General features: G+C 44.1%; 1 protein-coding gene across 1 annotated transcript in view; it reads left to right on the top strand.

Moving 5' to 3' along the window:
• The window catches only part of LAMC2 (laminin subunit gamma 2), a 77,295-nt gene that overhangs the window by 51,527 nt on the left and 5,378 nt on the right, over window positions 1-20,390 (top strand). Inside the window, exon 19 of the mRNA XM_063939762.1 lies at window positions 2,501-2,615. Coding sequence (XP_063795832.1) covers window positions 2,501-2,615 — 115 coding nt within the window. The remainder of the gene's footprint in view (window positions 1-2,500; window positions 2,616-20,390) is intronic.

The following is a 20,390-nucleotide window of genomic DNA, read 5'->3' as shown; positions in this document are numbered from 1 at the left end:
GTTGAGGGTTAGGAGTAGACTAGAATTAATGCAACAAAGCATTATCGTCATGCCGACTGTCGATTTTCACAATGTCAACTTTTTGTACCACGCTCTTTACAAGTGATTTAGAGTAATTAGTAGAGATAGCAGGAGCAGGCTTGTCTGGTAACTGGTGGAGACAAATGGAGCAGATGTGTCTGGTAACTGGTAGAGACAGAAAGAGATGTGTCTGTTAACTGGTGGAGATAGTAGGAGCAGGCTTGTCTGGTAACTGGTGGAGATACTGCAGTAGGAGCAGATGTGTCTGGTAACTGGTGGAGATAGTAGGAGCAGGCTTGTCTGGTAACTGGTGGAGATACTGTAGTAAGAGCAGATGTGTCTGGTAACTGGTGGAGACAGTAGGAGCAGATGTGTCTGGTAACTGGTGGAGATAAAAGCAGATGTATCTGATAAATGCTGGAGACAGAGGGAGCAGATGTGTCTGGTGACTGGTAGAGACAGAAAGAGATGTGTCGTAACTCGTGGAGATAGTAGGAGCAGGCTTGTCTGGTAACTGGTGGAGATACTGTAGTAGAAGCAGATGTGTCTGGTAACTGGTGGAGATAGTAGGAGCAGATGTGTCTGGTAACTGGTAGAGATAGTAGGAGCAGGCTTGTCTGGTAACTGGTGGAGATATTGTAGTAGAAGCAGATGTGTCTGGTGGAGATAGTAGGAGCAGATGTGTCTGGTAACTGGTGGAGATAGTAGGAGCAGGCTTGTCTGGTAACTGGTGGAGATAGGAGCAGATGTATCTGGTAAATGCTTGAGACAGAAGGAGCAGATGTGTCTGATAAATGGTGGAGACAGAGGGAGCAGATGTGTCTGGTAACTGGTGAAGACAGAAGAAGCAGGCTTGTCTGGCAACTGGTGGAGAAAGATGTGTCTGGTAACTTGTGGAGATAGTAGGAGCAGATGTGTCTGGTAAATGCTGGAGATAGAAGGAGCAGAAGTGTCTGGTAAATGGTGGAGACAGAGGGAGCAGATGTGTCTGGTAACTGGTGGAGGCAGAAGGAGCAGGCTTGTCTGGCAACTGGTGGAGAAAGATGTGTCTGGTAACTGGTGGAGATTATAGGAGCAGGTGTGTCTGGTGACTGGTGGAGATAGTAGGAGTAGATAGATGTGTCTGGAAACTGGTGGAGATAGTAGGAGCAGGTGTGTCTGGTAACTGGTGGAGATAGTAGGAGCAGGTGTGTCTGGTGGAGATAGTAGGAGCAGATGTGTCTGGTAACTGGTGGAGACAGTAGGAGCAGATGTGTCTGGTAACTGGTGGAGATAGTAGGAGCAGGTGTGTCTAGTAACTGGTGGAGATAGTAGGAGCAGGTGTGTCTGGTGGAGATAGTAGGAGCAGATGTGTCTGGTAATTGGTGGAGATAGTAGGAGCAGAGGTGTCTGGTAAGTGGTGGAGATAGTAAGAGCAGATGTGTCTAGCAACTGGTGGATATAGTTGGAGCAGGTTTGTCTGGTAAATAGTGGAGACAGAAGGAGATGTGTCTGGTAACTGGTGCATATCAAAGGAGCTGATATGTCCTCTAATTAGTAGAGACAGAAGGAGCAGATTTTTCATCTCAGTGGAGAATTTGTCTTGACAATGTGCTTACATCACACGTTGCGGAGTCGCTGCTTTCATTCTGGTTTTTCTACCAACAAAACTTGTATGGTACTGTACATTAAAGGGGCTATGGCTGTCTTAGTCGACCTGAAAAAGGTTGACATTGTCTTGGTCAACACCAAAAGGTCAACATTGTCTAGGTCGACACCTGAAAAAGGTCAACATCACAAAAAGGTTGACACAGGAAAAGGTCGACATAAGGTGTTTTTTTTGTATGTGTGTGTCGTTTACCCCGTAAAGTGACTGGGAACCCCAATTATGGCACTGCGTCCGCTCGCCGTGCTTCGGGCAGGGTTACTATTCCCAATCGTAGTCCACATGGATTGTATGAAAGTAAAAAAATGAAGAAAAAAAAATAGTAAAAAATTCATGTTGCCCTTTCCCGTGTCGACCTGTTGACCATTAGTGGGATCGACTTATTAACTTTCGAACTTATCCATGTCGCCCTATCATTGACAGTCAAAAGGTCAACATGATCAAAAGGTCGACACTGAAAAATGGTGATATTTTGTGTTTTTAAACAGTTTTTACCCAAATTTGTTGAAATGCTTCGGTGACTCGCTCCACTCCGCTCGCTACATGATTACTAAACGTAATAGTTTGTGACATGGATAGTAAATTATGCAAAAGTTGTAAAAAAGCATGAAAAAACTCTATAAAAAATGTGCCGACTGTCGACCATTGGACTTTGGACCTTTGACCCTGTCGACCTTTTGACTGTTGACCATATGGTGTCGCCCTAATGCCTGTCTATCTTTTAATTGCCTATCTATACTTTGGGACACAATGGGAAGGTAGAGGTTCAGAATCTGCATGTAAGGGGACATTCTGTACACTGTCTCACCAATATATCTTTATGGTTGTTTGCAGTTGGCAGATCAGTTACTGTCACGAGCAAATGCAGCAAAGAATAAAGCAGAGCAAGCAATGCTCACAGGGAACACCACCTACTATGACATTGAGGGCATGTTCACTAGCCTGAAGGGTGAGTATTCTAACATATAACAGTGAAAATGTAACTGGTTTACCCGAAATTTGTTTTTCCTGGGTAATGTAAGTTTTTTATGAATATAATGCTTTTTTAATTGCTAAAGTCTAATCAATTCAGATTTATATACTGTTTGCCAGTGTTGGATCCAAGTGGGGTGCAGAGTGGCCACTTGAAAGGGGCCGACTGCCTGTGGCCGCACTCTATATATATATATATATATATATATATATATATATATATATATATATATATATATACTGTATAGTGGCTGAGTGGCAGATAGAGAGTCCTGTTCAGACGCTTCTTTTTTTGCACAGGCCATCCGCCAATCACAGTGCAGGAGTGGGTGGGGCTATGCTAATTTACCCCATCTGGATTTAATTTACATACTTTCCTCCAAAGATGGGGTTTATTCATGAAGCAGTGAAAAGAGTGGAGAAGTGTCCATGGCAACCAATCAGCTGCTCTGTATAATTTTATAGTATGCAAATTATAAATGTTACTTCAATGCTGATTGGTCGCCTTGAGCAACTTCTCTACACTTTTCACTGCTTCATGGATAGACCCCTAAAACTTCAGTCAGTCAGGACAGTGACACATTTCAATGGAGTTTCTCTGACGTCCTAGTGGATGCTGGGAACTCCGTAAGGACCATGGGGAATAGCGGCTCCGCAGGAGACCGGGCACAAATAGAAAGCTTTAGTACTACCTGGTGTGCACTGGCTCCTCCCCCCATGACCCTCCTCCAAGCCTCAGTTAGATTTTTGTGCCCGAACGAGAAGGGTGCACACTAGGGGCTCTCCTGAGCTTCTTAGTGAAAGTTTTAGTTTAGGTTTTTTTATTTTCAGTGAGACCTGCTGGCAACAGGCTCACTGCATCGAGGGACTAAGGGGAGAAGAAGCGAACTCACCTGCGTGCAGAGTGGATTGGGCTTCTTAGGCTACTGGACACCATTAGCTCCAGAGGGACCGATCACAGGCCCAGCCTTGGAGCTCGGTCCCAGAGCCGCGCCGCCGGCCCCCTTACAGAGCCAGAAGCAAGAAGAGGTCCGGCAAATCGGCGGCAGAAGACATCCTGTCTTCCACAAGGTAGCGCACAGCACTGCAGCTGTGCGCCATTGCTTCTCAGCACACTTCACACTCCGGTCAGTGAGGGTGCAGGGCGCTAGGGGGGGGCGCCCTGAGCAGCAATAGAAACACCTTGGCTGGCTAAAAATACATCACATATAGCCCCTGGGCTATATGGATGAATTTTAACCCCTGCCAGATTTTCACAAAAAGCGGGAGAAAGGCTGCCGAGAAGGGGGCGGAGCCTATCTCCTCAGCACACAGGCGCCATTTTCCCTCACAGCTCCGCTGGAAGGACGTCTCCCTGACTCTCCCCTGCAGTCCTGCACTACAGAAACAGGGTAAAAAAGAGAGGGGGGCACTAATTGGCGGGTTATTAACAATACAGCAGCTATAAGGGAGAAACACTTATATAAGGTTGTCCCTATATCTATATATAGCGCTCTGGTGTGTGCTGGCATACTCTCCCTCTGTCTCCCCAAAGGGCTAGTGGGGTCCTGTCCTCTATCAGAGCATTCCCTGTGCGTGTGCTGTGTGTCGGTACGTTTGTGTCGACATGTATGAGGAGGAAAATGATGTGGAGGCGGAGCAATTGCCTATAATAGAGATGTCACCCCCTAGGGAGTCGACACCTGAGTGGATGGCTTTATGGAAGGATTTACGTGACAGTGTCAGCTCCTTACAAAAGACAGTTGATGACATGAGACAGCTGACTAATCAGCTAGTCCCTGTCCAGGCGTCTCAGAAACCATCAGGGGCTCTAAAAAGGCCGTTACCTCAGGTGGTGGATACTGACGTCGACACGGATACTGACTCCAGTGTCGACGGTGAGGAGACAAACGTGACTTCCAGTAGGGCCACACGTTACATGATCACGGCAATGAGAGAGGTGTTAAACATTTCTGATACTGCAAGTACCACTAAAAAGGGTATTATGTGGGGTGTGAAAAAACTACCTGTAGTTTTTCCTGAATCAGACGAATTAAATGAGGTGTGTGATGAAGCGTGGGTTTCCCCCGATAAAACGTGTAGAACATAAAACAGCGCTAATAAAAAATCTAAAAAACAGGTGTTTCCTTGAAATAAATTACATACGTTTTAATATAATTCAACATATATATAAAAGAGAAAACTCTCACAGATATGAACCATAAAGATATAGAGCCTCTAAAGCCAGTCTCTGACCACCGACATTTTGCTGTAAATATGCACACCTCTTGGTATTAATAATGTCCCTGTGACCGGTCACAATATCAACAGGATCCTTAGTTTTAAATATGCAGATGTATCCAATCTTGTGGTATAGTTACCAAAATGCAGTGGATTGGCCGGGTATCCCACCTAGCGAGGGTCCAGAGGCTGTCTCCGATCCGACGCAGATGTATTTGGTGGTTTTCCCTCTATTAATTTTCCACGTCCATAGATTGAAAATGTCCAAGATGGTGAAAACTGCAGCGGTATCCTGAAGGTGGCTTTAGGGTGTCTGGGTCAGGGCTGGTTCCCTTACGCGTTTCGCTGGCGTTTGGCAGCTTTATCAAAGGACCTTTGATAAAGCTGCCAAACGCCAGCGAAACGCGTAAGGGAACCAGCCCTGACCCAGACACCCTAAAGCCACCTTCAGGATACCGCTGCAGTTTTCACCATCTTGGACATTTTCAATCTATGGACGTGGAAAATTAATAGAGGGAAAACCACCAAATACATCTGCGTCGGATCGGAGACAGCCTCTGGACCCTCGCTAGGTGGGATACCCGGCCAATCCACTGCATTTTGGTAACTATACCACAAGATTGGATACATCTGCATATTTAAAACTAAGGATCCTGTTGATATTGTGACCGGTCACAGGGACATTATTAATACCAAGAGGTGTGCATATTTACAGCAAAATGTCGGTGGTCAGAGACTGGCTTTAGAGGCTCTATATCTTTATGGTTCTGTCAAAGTCAAAAATATTACATAGAGAGACCATATAAACTGCACACATATAAGTCGCTATACTTGCAAATATGCGCAGCGAGCACAGCAATATATGGAAACACACGCATTTGCTCGGACATGGCACAGAGATGGATTCGGCACTTGTTTCATACAGTACATGGTTATAATAATGAACAGCACCAGACATCATGGAGATTTAGAATTGGCTAATGAATTAATGTCATGGATGTGTATCATTCGAACCGAACCAGATAAACACATCATGTTTGGTATTGAAGCAAGCAGAATCAGGTGTGGGTTAGTTTGAGGCCTGTTGTGTTGTTGTGGGACATTGCAGCGGATAGATATGATTATATGTATAAAAGCTAAGATCATATTGTTAGAATAATGGATGCTCAAGACAACCTTTTACTAAGTTTTCAGGGCTGAACCTGATTAGCATATACAAAGAGAATGGTGACTCAATACAAAGGAGAAAGAAAGACCCCTCCCCCAGGTACTGGTCAAACAGGAAGGTAGTGGTCAGGTGTGGCCTCAGAGAACAGATGTAATGTAGCTACACTCACAGACACACACACAGCTACCTGGCACCAAGCAGCATGGCGGCTGAATCCCCAGGACATCTTCCAAACTAAAGGCTAAGTATTGAACTTCACATGGCTAGATAAGGAAACAGACGGATTGCTTTCTGGTTTAAATAGGATATTGTAACTTGGTTGTGTGATTGTTGGGTGTTTGTGGATACTCTGTGAAGTCTGTGATAAATTGGAACAGTATACAATCTGTAGCATAATATTTGTGGTATTTGTTTGCCAATGGAGATTTAAAATAGATTGTGCTGGTTAGTTATAATATATATATCCTGTTAATCATAAATACCACCATGCAGTTACGTTTGTGTTAATTACATTGTGATCTGGTCTTGTGATGAATATGCTCTGGTTATTGAGATACTGAAGTTGTTTGGGATGTGAAATTATGAGATGGTTCTAGGAAGTTGGATTACATTGTGAAAGGTGTTTTAGATGGTTTGGAATTGTAAAATCAGAACATATGCATTGTTTTGAGGCTTGGACATTTTGGAAGAAAATGGAGTCTTGTGTTTTCTGCTATGTGATTGTGGTTTAGTATAGAGTGCCATGTGTTTGGACCTGCAAATCTAAAATGGCTGCTGCTGGATGTCTTCCCCTCCCCCTTTCAGGCATGTGGTGCAGTCTTTAGAATTATGGGAGGTTTCTCAAAATGGAGTCTAGCTTCCATCCCATGCTGTATTCAGCATTGACTAACTGCGCAGCGATTGTCTCTCACATGTGTAGTTTTATCTGCAACCATGTTGTCTCTTATTTAATGTAATCATTGTCTTTCTGTGAGCCAATTTCTCTCATCTCATCTCTCTCTCTCTCTCTCTCTCTGTCCTGTTCTCTCATATCTCCCCTAGACTAGGCTAGTATTGTATTGTATTAGATAGTATTATATTGTATTGCATTTAGGTCAGAGTAGTATTGTCTTTTTGTATTTATGGTTTAGTTCTGTGGTTAGGAAGTCTCTGTTATATTGTAGTGTATCAATTGTACTGTTATCCCCTTTTACAAGTATATTAGATATAATACAGTTAATAGGCCTTGGAACCTAAACCAGTATCTGTGTATTTTCTATAGTGTTAAGTGTTCACTTGAGCGTCGGTGACGCTCAAGCAGCTTTGTAGTTAGTCAGGTTACACAAGGTTGCACTTACACCCTGTACTCACATTAAGGTATTCAGTGTATTTCATTGGTATAAGGTTTTATCATAAAGGTATAGTGTTGTGAGCGTCTGCATCGCTGGTGACCTCCTCGTGGTCTCGAGCGTAAGCTACGCCATAGCGAATCATTACCCTAGACATAACCAATAACGTGTCCTGTGATCACTGGGCCGTGAGCGAACGTGACGCTTGAGCGTCTCGCCTACGGCTGAGCGATCGCTACGCAGATAGCGTACCATTACGGTACTTCTTAAGTAAACAGCGTACAGTGTTCTTAGCTTCATAAAGGGTTGTTTATACGACAAATTAAATTTAGAATTGTCAATTGCGGGCTCGTCCTATACTTCTCATATCTGCACTAGGTAGATCAGCAGACATTATCCCTCCAGCAAAGGGTGGGAGGTTGTCTCACAGTGCTGACGGGATAAGCGTCTGCTTCGCTTAGATAAAGAGTGCTGAAGGAACCCGGTAACCGGAGGTAAGAACAGTACGCTATTGTCTTTGAAAATCTGGTTTTTATTTCAATTTGGTGCCAACTACACACTCAGGCCTAGAATAACTTTAGGAGTTTTGAATGATGACTTTCTTTGTGACAAGAGGCCGCATGGTCTGTCCACCATTTTGTGTGACCCTCATGGAGGTGGAAGGGGGAGGAGCAGCGGCCATTTTGGGAAGGTCAAAAAAAAAAAAAAATTTTTTTTTTTTTCTGAGCGGCTGGTTTTCAGTTGACTCAGGAAACAATCAGCCATCCACTGTCAAAAAGAAATCATCATTTAATGAGGTTTTTTTTTATGCATTTATTTAATCTATATCATAGTCAATCATAAGTAATAGTGATTGGTACTTATATGTAATTTCATATGCGTGTGCTTACATCAATGTATGTTATTAGATTAAATTTAGAATTGCATTTTCATCTGTGTAAGTTTCACATCTCACATTCCTGTTTGCCAAATTTTATAGTTGATAGAAAGTGCTAAAAAGAGATTTGCTGTTATTTAATAGTAGAGGTAATAGTTAAAGTATAGAACAACACACGATTTGTCTAGGAGATAAGGCAGTCAGTGTGGATTGCGGTAGATGATCAGGGATCATCTACATTGATAAAATATATATTGTGTTACGGTGGATCCTTTGCATTGCGTACACGTGTCACTAACAAAGACTAGCGTACGCAATCCGAAAGGCAGGACGCACGCAGCGTACATTACGCAACGTAGCGTCTGGTTACGCCCATGTAGCCCAAGTCACGAAAAGTTGAATTAGCGCAAAGCGATAATTAGCGCAAAAGCGATAGATAACGCGAAGCGGTAAATAACGCAAATCTATTTTTGGAAAATCTGAAATTTAGTTTAACAGATCCTGCTCCTAATTGGTAACACTCTTGGCCTGAAGACAATTTCTGCGCAGAAATAGATATAGAAACAAAGTGTACATGTGTTGAGTGAGTGTGTTTTGTATACAAAAGTTTATATAACTTTAAGGTGGAACCAAAAAGAAAGCCGGGTACTCGTCAAGGGACATACGTGTAAGTGACATATACGGTGGCCAGGGAGGCATCCCTGGTTAAATAATATTTGAGCATTAGAGTATAGCGGACCATAAGGTAACAAGACCAGGAGGTCATAAGGAACAAGACCAGGAGGTCATAAGGAACAAGACCAGGAGGTCATAAGGAACAAGACCAGGAGGTCGTAAGGTAAAAGGTCCGCTATAAAAGTCCAGTGGCACAACGCCTGGGGTGTTGGTGCAGAACCCATATAGGCCATAAGCTCTTGCTGAAGGAATCGCGGCCGGAAACATCGATTCCATTGGTCTTTCAGTACATGACAAGTAGTGCTCGTGTACTGAACGATTGGACCGCACGTAATTGTGTGCAGTAGTTAGTAATCTGACCTAATACCATTAGAGTAAAGTGGTCACAAACGCTATTTGTACATTCTGACGTGATTTGTGTAATTTTTTATTTTTGGAAGGGAAGTTCGCTGGTCACTCAGGAACTATCTAACAACCCCACCTTTACTGGAAAGAGTAAGTGTCCTGCGGGTAACCCTCATATGTTCCAGTAAACTGAAGGTTCCATAGGGGCCCTGTATCGAGTACGCCAGCACCACGTCGGTGTGATCAGGTCGTATTGGTCGAGGTGGGCGAGTGAGTGGGGTACTCGGTAAACCGCCACCGCCGGCCTACTGTGGAGTAATTTGGTTGTCTGAAAAGGCTTGCTGAAAACCTTGATACAGAGATCCAAGGAGGACTAAGCAACACCTGCAGACTATGGGGGCCAGTTGCTCAGGTAGGGGGCGATCAACCCTGGTTCAGGTTGATTCTGTGAACCGACCAGTTGGGTCGGCACGATATGTAATGTGTGAAAAATATGGAATTCACACCGAATCTTTATGTGATGAATGGGAGAGAATGACTGTACAAGACAGGGACAAGTTCCCAAGAATAGGTAGCTTCAGTCCAGAGGTGTTACAAAATTTAAGGAGGAGGATATGTCTCGTAAAATCATCAAAGAGACGAATTCAACATCATGATTACTTACAGTTATGGCACCAGGAAGGTGAGATACAGAGAGGTTTGGCTCTGGCGGCAGGATCTGGGGCAGTCAGGAAGTTGATTGCCACAGCTCCTCCCCCACCATACATTGCAGGAGAGGAGTTGATTGCGGAGAGAAAAGCACAAAAGTGGAACAATAAAAATGCTCTTAGCAACTGTAGTATAGATAATAAGAATAAGTGTAATGAATGTAACAATGATTATTGTAATACTGTTGAATGTACAACTATTAACCCATGCAAGTCGCACCCCATGTTAAACTTTCCTCAGGAATACAAACAAGAAAGTGAGCCCAGAACGATGTCGGCACCTCTTCCAGAAGCCATCCTACAAGACATCCAGGTGGACACGACCAAATTGGTAAAGGCAATAATCAAACCCCCTAACGGAGGGTCAGGTGAGGTCGTGTCCACAGGTACGTACAATGTTTTATATCACGCACAAACAAATGTACCCCATATTGTAAGACCAAAACAAGGTGATGTAATTGAGTTTAGTCCTGTCAGGGTGATCACAGTCCCCAATGGGAAGACTGACGATCAGGGAACCATTCCCGTCAAGGACAGTGCAATGCGCCATCCCTGGTCCCGGACAGAATTGAGATCAATCATGTCTGATTACCCAGATCCTAGGAAAGATCTAACTGTATGATCAAAGATTCACAGAAGGTATATCAACTCCCTAGACAACGACATAATCATGGTATCCAAGGAATCAGGTAGGTACAGGGAAAGCGGTTGATGGTGATGAGCATCCAAACGTTTGAGGAGGCATCAAATCAGCCAAGACCCCATTTCACTGACACTTGGAGGAAGCCCAGGGTTTGTTATCATTGTAGAAGAGAAGGGCATTATGCCAGTAACTGTAATAACCCACATAAAGTTAGACCCCCTAGACATGAAAATGAGCATGAATATGACACACCAAATTACAAGCAGGGATCATATAGGAAGAATTTTGGGCCACACCCATAATATATAGTTAGGAAAGGTGATTATTAGGAATGGAGGCAAGCCTGAGGTAACGGTTAATAAATTGGGAGGTCATTCACTGAAGACACAGGAATGACCAGGTTAAACGTTGTAAATGTATTTGTGAAAAATGTTTTTTCTTTCTCTCTCTATCCCCATCTCTGACGATTATTGGTAAGAATTCAAACATTGCATATTCGCTTGGTCCTTGCAGAAGTCTACCAAACCCCAGCATGACCTATCCACCACAATGTATTCTGGCCAGATACAGACAGTGGAATAATGAAAGTGCTGGTGGGGAGGGACTGCTCAAGGAAACCATTAGACACGTAGATACGACAGCCTAATAGTCTGACAATGTTTTCTTAATGTTGACAACGTTTAAAAATGCTTTGTTTCTCTTCTCTTATTGGTGGTTATTGTCGGGTTATGTAATGTATATATGCACATGAATTGTTCTCTATCTCTTTTGTTTTTTATTTTCTCTCTCTCCTCACTCATGTTTCCATGATTTAAAGATGGTATGTCACCCCTAAGTGTTAACCAATGGTAATGCCAGATTTTGCTCCTTACAGAAAGATCGCCGGTTAGGAAGGAATATTGCATCACCAGAATGTTCGTTTGGAAGACTGAGAGACAACACCTTTGAGAGGACAGCAGAACAAGAAGAACAACAAGACGAGAGAACTTATTATCGTAACGAGTTCTCTCCCCCTCAAACTGATTTTCTTATACCCCATTTACAAATTTCTTCTTTTCTCCTCCTGTAAGATGGACTTGCCCCAAGAGACTGTGATATGGATTTTTCCCGTTAACCATGATGTTGACCAGAGCAGTCTGTTCCGGCGAGAGTACCATAGAGGTCGAGAGAGGTTCTGGAATGGGTTCCGATTATGATGATGGAGGTGTAAATTTCCAATAGCAACCCAATCACCAAGCAAAGGCGAGTACCGGGCACGATCTAACAACCATGTTATCTGTAAACATTTTCTTTGAAGGATTGTTAGTTCAAAAAGAAAAACTGTATCTGTAGGCTCTGTGACAATGGTTGAAGATGGATGCATAAAGAAATGCCAATCCAGTCTTAATATCCATATGGACCGGCATCCATTGAGTGACTATCACTCCTTAGTGGGTAGTGTGTTAAATAAAACTGATTGTTGGGTATGCTCTCAAGTACCTCAGGGTCATAGTAAATCAGGGCTAGTACCATTTCCTTTAACATTAGGGGAGGTACTTGAGCTAAGTGGTGGGAGACCGGTGGACAGGAGGTTTAATATCTCCAGCCCTCCTAGTTTGAAGCTCCACCAATACCATGTGGATAGGTCCCTCATATGTTTTAACATCTCCAATCCCAGAAAACCGGGAAATTGGGAAGTGTCATGGAGCAACCTTACCATGACCTTTTCACACAGAGCAGATAGAATGCCTACAGATACAGAGCTCGTACGCCACATAGCCAGTAGAGGAAAATCTTTCCGGTATCGATATACCTTAGGGAATAGGATTACTAGAGTTGGAGAGGTATCACCAGGATACTGTGCACATATCGTACAAACCGATACGTGCATTAAGCAGTTGGAAGAATTAGGGTCAGGAGATTTCACCTGGAAGGTTTGTAACATGGTCATGTCCTTCTCCGTCCCTTATGTTCTCCCCGATGATGCATATTTCATATGCGGGAGAAAGGCGTACAAATGGCTAGCCCCAAACTCTGAAGGATTGTGTTATATTGGAAAAGTATTGCCTGAAGTGATGACTTTTACACATGACAAAATGAAGGACATACACCGTGGTGCCCAAGCTCCTTATACTCACACTCATTACGAGCACCGAGTTAAAAGACAACTGTCAGAAAGGTTAGAGCATCCGGCCTCTGATCTTATCCATGAATCCACCGGGATTCAGGTTCTGGTAGCGTTAGATTTCACTCGTACCGCTCGAGGAGTGATGAATTATAGATACATTTCCGCACTCGCCAATTTGTTAGATAATATCACTGAAATGTATGATGACACGTTTAGATACACTGGAAGAGAACTTCAAGCTTATAAAACAGAACTAGTTCAGCATAGAATGGTTCTTAATTACCTTACAGCAGTAACAGGCGGATATTGTGTTACATTGGCAACACAGTACGGCATAAAGTGTTGCACGTATATCACAAATAGCACCGAGGATCCGGTAGAGGTCATAGACCAAAAGATGGACGATATTCTCCAATTGAAGTGGGAATTTCGTCGAAAACACAATCTCACCCTTGCTGCTGTAGGTAATGAGCTGACTGGTTGGGTGTCATGGTTGAACCCGCGAAATTGGTTCTCCGGTTTGGGAGAGTGGGCTCAAGGAGTCATAATGGATGTTGGAAAGTTTCTACTATGTATCTTGGGTGTCATTATATCGATTGGATTGATATTTAGATGCGGGCAGGCTTTAATGAGGTGCAAACAAAGTACAAAAGTGATGAGCTTGAGGAGTGAGGAAACTGTAATTAACCTGGATTTGATTTATGACCCAATGATAGAAACCAGAATGTGATGAAAATGCGATTATACGGTCCGTTTCTTTCACCTGTTTTTCTGCTTTTCTCCCAGATACAAAGACCCCCTTGGACGAGGAAGCTGACGAAACGAGATGTATACAGACAACGGATGGACCAAAGAAGATTTGACAACTTTAAATATGGACACTTGATGAACTTTGCCATGGATCCCCAGTTTCCCTAGTATTTTTAAACTCACGCTAGCCCAACATTTTTGTAAATCTGATGGCTCAGACAAAGCTTGTTGCTCATGCCTAAGGAGCAATACAGCGCAAAGAAGACGACTCTCAACAGATACCGAAAACAACTTCGACGACAGATGTACATTTCCCTGACATAGAATATCATTGCATTTTCCATAAGTGTTCTTTATCTTCATCTCTACAACCCTCAGGTAACGACACACATAGACGATAGGGAATACAGGCACAGATATCAGCAACCACATACCTCCCCCATTCATGTATCATCAACTAAAATGTGCATCCCCATTTTGTTACAACTGAAAGCCGAAATGAGCTCGGTAAAGTTTGACAGCCCATCCACAGACCTGTACCACAGGATAAGAAGGAATTCAAATGTATACTTCGCAATACCTCGAAGCTTGATTTACCACACGTACGGCACGATGATACATGACCCCCCAAACATGGATTCATACACACATGCTTCTGCTTTCTCACTAGGTCATACCCTCTTCACACCTTCTCCTCTCTCCTCCCTTACCCAACCATTGAAATGTATTAACCCCTGACATATATTTTTCTCTTTTTGAAATGTTTTAGGAAGTGGCAGTTATTGGTGACTGCCAAAGGGTGGACTGTCAAAGTCAAAAATATTACATAGAGAGACCATATAAACTGCACACATATAAGTCGCTATACTTGCAAATATGCGCAGCGAGCACAGCAATATATGGAAACACACGCATTTGCTCGGACATGGCACAGAGATGGATTCGGCACTTGTTTCATACAGTACATGGTTATAATAATGAACAGCACCAGACATCATGGAGATTTAGAATTGGCTAATGAATTAATGTCATGGATGTGTATCATTCGAACCGAACCAGATAAACACATCATGTTTGGTATTGAAGCAAGCAGAATCAGGTGTGGGTTAGTTTGAGGCCTGTTGTGTTGTTGTGGGACATTGCAGCGGATAGATATGATTATATGTATAAAAGCTAAGATCATATTGTTAGAATAATGGATGCTCAAGACAACCTTTTACTAAGTTTTCAGGGCTGAACCTGATTAGCATATACAAAGAGAATGGTGACTCAATACAAAGGAGAAAGAAAGACCCCTCCCCCAGGTACTGGTCAAACAGGAAGGTAGTGGTCAGGTGTGGCCTCAGAGAACAGATGTAATGTAGCTACACTCACAGACACACACACAGCTACCTGGCACCAAGCAGCATGGCGGCTGAATCCCCAGGACATCTTCCAAACTAAAGGCTAAGTATTGAACTTCACATGGCTAGATAAGGAAACAGACGGATTGCTTTCTGGTTTAAATAGGATATTGTAACTTGGTTGTGTGATTGTTGGGTGTTTGTGGATACTCTGTGAAGTCTGTGATAAATTGGAACAGTATACAATCTGTAGCATAATATTTGTGGTATTTGTTTGCCAATGGAGATTTAAAATAGATTGTGCTGGTTAGTTATAATATATATATCCTGTTAATCATAAATACCACCATGCAGTTACGTTTGTGTTAATTACATTGTGATCTGGTCTTGTGATGAATATGCTCTGGTTATTGAGATACTGAAGTTGTTTGGGATGTGAAATTATGAGATGGTTCTAGGAAGTTGGATTACATTGTGAAAGGTGTTTTAGATGGTTTGGAATTGTAAAATCAGAACATATGCATTGTTTTGAGGCTTGGACATTTTGGAAGAAAATGGAGTCTTGTGTTTTCTGCTATGTGATTGTGGTTTAGTATAGAGTGCCATGTGTTTGGACCTGCAAATCTAAAATGGCTGCTGCTGGATGTCTTCCCCTCCCCCTTTCAGGCATGTGGTGCAGTCTTTAGAATTATGGGAGGTTTCTCAAAATGGAGTCTAGCTTCCATCCCATGCTGTATTCAGCATTGACTAACTGCGCAGCGATTGTCTCTCACATGTGTAGTTTTATCTGCAACCATGTTGTCTCTTATTTAATGTAATCATTGTCTTTCTGTGAGCCAATTTCTCTCATCTCATCTCTCTCTCTCTCTCTCTCTCTGTCCTGTTCTCTCATATCTCCCCTAGACTAGGCTAGTATTGTATTGTATTAGATAGTATTATATTGTATTGCATTTAGGTCAGAGTAGTATTGTCTTTTTGTATTTATGGTTTAGTTCTGTGGTTAGGAAGTCTCTGTTATATTGTAGTGTATCAATTGTACTGTTATCCCCTTTTACAAGTATATTAGATATAATACAGTTAATAGGCCTTGGAACCTAAACCAGTATCTGTGTATTTTCTATAGTGTTAAGTGTTCACTTGAGCGTCGGTGACGCTCAAGCAGCTTTGTAGTTAGTCAGGTTACACAAGGTTGCACTTACACCCTGTACTCACATTAAGGTATTCAGTGTATTTCATTGGTATAAGGTTTTATCATAAAGGTATAGTGTTGTGAGCGTCTGCATCGCTGGTGACCTCCTCGTGGTCTCGAGCGTAAGCTACGCCATAGCGAATCATTACCCTAGACATAACCAATAACGTGTCCTGTGATCACTGGGCCGTGAGCGAACGTGACGCTTGAGCGTCTCGCCTACGGCTGAGCGATCGCTACGCAGATAGCGTACCATTACGGTACTTCTTAAGTAAACAGCGTACAGTGTTCTTAGCTTCATAAAGGGTTGTTTATACGACAAATTAAATTTAGAATTGTCAGTTCATATCTGTGAGAGTTTTCTCTTTTATATATATGTTGAATTATATTAAAACGTATGTAATTTATTTCAAGGAAACACCTGTTTTTTAGATTTTTTATTAGCGCTGTTTTATGTTCTACACGTTGTATTTGCAGTTTATGAGAGATTGACTGTCTCTCACTCTAACAGCAGCTTAGAGAACCAGCACAATCATAGCGCCAGAACTTGTATCAAGCAATTGATACAAATTTAATACTTTTTCCCCCGATAAAAAACTGATAATTTCTAAAAAGTTATTGGCATTATACCCTTTCCCGCCAGAGGTTAGGGAGCGTTGGGAAACACCCCCTAGAGTGGATAAAGCGCTCACACGCTTATCAAAACAAGTGGCGTTACCGTCTCCTGATACGGCCGCCCTCAAGGAACCAGGTGACAGAAAACTGGAGAATATCCTAAAAAGTATATACACACATACTGGTGTTATACTGCGACCAGCAATCGCCTCAGCCTGGATGTGCAGCGCTGGGGTGGCTTGGTTGGATTCCCTGACTGAAAATATTGATACCCTGGATAGGGACAGTATATGGTTGACTATAGAGCATTTAAAAGATGCATTTCTATATATGCGAGATGCACAGAGGGATATTTCCACTCTGGCATCAAGAGTGAGTGCGCTGTCCATTTCTGCCAGAAGAGGATTATGGACGCGACAGTGGTCAGGTGATGCGGACTCTAAACGGCATATGGAAATATTGCCTTATAAAGGGGAGGAGTTATTTGGGGTTGGTCTATCGGACCTGGTGGCAACGGCAACTGCTGGGAAATCCACATTTTTACCCCAGGTCGCCTCTCAACATAAAAAGACGCCGTCTTATCCGGCTCAGTCCTTTCGTCCCCATAAGGGCAAGCGGGCAAAAGGTTCCTCTTTTCTGCCCCGGGGCAGAGGAAGGGGAAAAAGACTGCAACAGACAGCCAATTCCCAGGAACAAAAGCCCTCCCCCGCTTCTGCCAAGTCCTCAGCATGACGCTGGGGCCTTACAAGCGGACTCAGGCACGGTGGGGGCCCGTCTCAAGAATTTCAGCGCGCAGTGGGCTCACTCGCAAGTGGACCCCTGGATCCTTCAAGTAGTATCTCAGGGGTACAAATTGGAGTTCGAGACGTCTCCCCCTCGCCGGTTCCTGAAGTCTGCTTTACCAACGTCTCCCTCCGACAGGGAGGCAGTATTGGAGGCAGTTCACAAGCTGTATTCCCAGCAGGTGATAATCAAGGTACCCCTCCTGCAACAAGGGAAGGGGTATTATTCAACGCTGTTTGTGGTACCGAAGCCGGACGGCTCGGTAAGACCTATTTTAAATCTGAAATCCTTGAACACTTACATACAAAGGTTCAAGTTCAAGATGGAGTCACTCAGAGCAGTGATCGCGAACCTGGAAGAGGGGGACTTTATGGTGTGTCTGGACATCAAAGATGCCTACCTCCATGTCCCCATTTACCCTTCTCATCAAGGGTACCTCAGGTTTGTGGTACAAAACTGTCACTATCAGTTTCAGACGCTGCCGTTTGGATTATCCACGGCACCCCGGGTCTTTACCAAGGTAATGGCCGAAATGATGATTCTTCTTCGAAGAAAAGGCGTTTTAATTATCCCTTACTTGGACGATCTCCTGATAAGGGCAAGATCCAGAGAACAGTTAGTAGTCGGAGTAGCACTATCTCAGGTAGTGCTACGGCAGCACGGCTGGATTCTAAATATCCCAAAATCGCAGCTGATTCCGACGACACGTCTTCTGTTCCTAGGGATGATTCTGGACACAGTCCAGAAAAAGGTGTTCCTTCCGGAGGAAAAAGCCAGGGAGTTATCCGACCTAGTCAGAAACCTCCTGAAACCAGGGCAAGTCTCAGTGCATCAATGCACAAGAGTCCTGGGAAAGATGGTAGCTTCCTACGAAGCGATTCCATTCGGCAGATTCCACGCAAGAACGTTCCAGTGGGATCTGCTGGACAAATGGTCCGGATTGCATCTTCAGATGCATCAGCGGATAACCCTGTCCCCAAGGACAAGGGTGTCTCTTCTGTGGTGGTTGCAGAGTGCTCATCTTCTAGAGGGCCGCAGATTCGGCATTCAGGACTGGGTCCTGGTGACCACGGATGCCAGCCTGAGAGGCTGGGGAGCAGTCACACAAGGAAGAAATTTCCAGGGCTTGTGGTCAAGCCTGGAGACATCACTTCACATAAATATCCTGGAGCTAAGGGCCATCTACAATGCTCTAAGCCTAGCACGACCTCTGCTTCAAGGTCAGCCGGTGCTGATTCAGTCAGACAACATCACGGCAGTCGCCCACGTAAACAGACAGGGCGGCACAAAAAGCAGGAGGGCAATGGCAGAAGTTGCAAGGATTCTTCGCTGGGCGGAAAATCATGTGATAGCACTGTCAGCAGTGTTCATTCCGGGAGTGGACAACTGGGAAGCAGACTTCCTCAGCAGGCACGACCTCCACCCGGGAGAGTGGGGACTTCACCCAGAAGTCTTCCACATGATTGTGAACCGTTGGGAAAAACCAAAGGTGGACATGATGGCGTCCCGCCTCAACAAAAAACTAGACAGGTATTGCACCAGGTCACGGGACCCTCAGGCAATAGCTGTGGACGCTCTGGTAACACCATGGGTGTACCAGTCAGTGTATGTGTTCCCTCCTCTGCCTCTCATACCCAAGGTACTGAGAATCATAAGAAGGAGAGGAGTAAGGACTATACTCGTGGCTCCGGATTGGCCAAGAAGGACTTGGTACCCGGAACTTCAAGAGATGCTCACGGAGGACCCGTGGCCTCTACCTCTACGAAGGGACCTGCTCCAGCAGGGACCCTGTCTGTTTCAAGACTTACCGCGGCTGCGTTTGACGGCATGGCGGTTGAACACCGGATCCTGAAGGAAAAAGGCATTCCGGATGAAGTCATCCCTACCCTGATCAAAGCCAGGAAGGATGTAACCGTGCAGCATTATCACCGTATTTGGCGTAAATATGTTGCGTGGTGCGAGGCCAGGAAGGCCCCTACAGAGGAATTTCAACTGGGTCGGTTCCTGCATTTCCTGCAAACAGGACTGTCTATGGGCCTAAAATTAGGGTACATTAAAGTTCAAATTTCGGCCCTGTCGATCTTCTTCCAAAAAGAACTGGCTTCTGTTCCTGAAGTTCAGACGTTTGTCAAAGGGGTGCTGCATATACAGCCTCCTTTTGTGCCTCCAGTGGCACCTTGGGATCTCAATGTGGTTTTGGGGTTCCTAAAATCACATTGGTTTGAACCACTCACCACTGTGGACTTAAAATATCTCACATGGAAAGTGGTAATGCTGCTGGCCCTGGCGTCAGCCAGGCGCGTGTCAGAATTGGCGGCTTTATCCTATAAAAGCCCTTACCTGATTTTTCATACGGATAGGGCAGAATTGAGGACTCGTCCTCAATTTCTCCCTAAGGTGGTTTCAGCGTTTCACCTGAACCAGCCTATTGTGGTACCTGCGGCTACTAGGGACTTGGAGGACTCCAAGTTGCTGGACGTAGTCAGCGCCCTGAAAATATATGTTTCCAGGACGGCTGGAGTCAGAAAATCTGACTCGCTGTTTATCCTGTATGCACCCAACAAGCTGGGTGCTCCTGCTTCTAAGCAGACTATTGCTCGTTGGATTTGTAGTACAATTCAGCTTGCTCATTCTGTGGCAGTCCTGCTACAGCCTAAATCTGTAAAAGCCCATTCCACAAGGAAAGTGGGCTCATCTTGGGCGGCTGCCCGAGGGGTCTCGGCTTTACAACTTTGCCGAGCAGCTACTTGGTCAGGGGCAAACACGTTTGCTAAATTCTACAAATTTGATACCCTGGCTGAGGAGGACCTGGAGTTCTCTCATTCGGTGCTGCAGAGTCATCCGCACTCTCCCGCCCGTTTGGGAGCTTTGGTATAATCCCCATGGTCCTTACAGAGTTCCCAGCATCCACTAGGATGTCAGAGAAAATAAGAATTTACTTACCGATAATTCTATTTCTCGTAGTCCGTAGTGGATGCTGGGCGCCCATCCCAAGTGCGGAT

This window comes from Pseudophryne corroboree, chromosome 9 (genome assembly GCF_028390025.1).
Source record: "Pseudophryne corroboree isolate aPseCor3 chromosome 9, aPseCor3.hap2, whole genome shotgun sequence".
In the NCBI taxonomy this organism is placed as follows: Eukaryota; Metazoa; Chordata; class Amphibia; order Anura; family Myobatrachidae; genus Pseudophryne; species Pseudophryne corroboree.
Note: the sequence above shows the minus strand (reverse complement) of the source record. Positions and strands in the feature narration are given on the sequence as shown.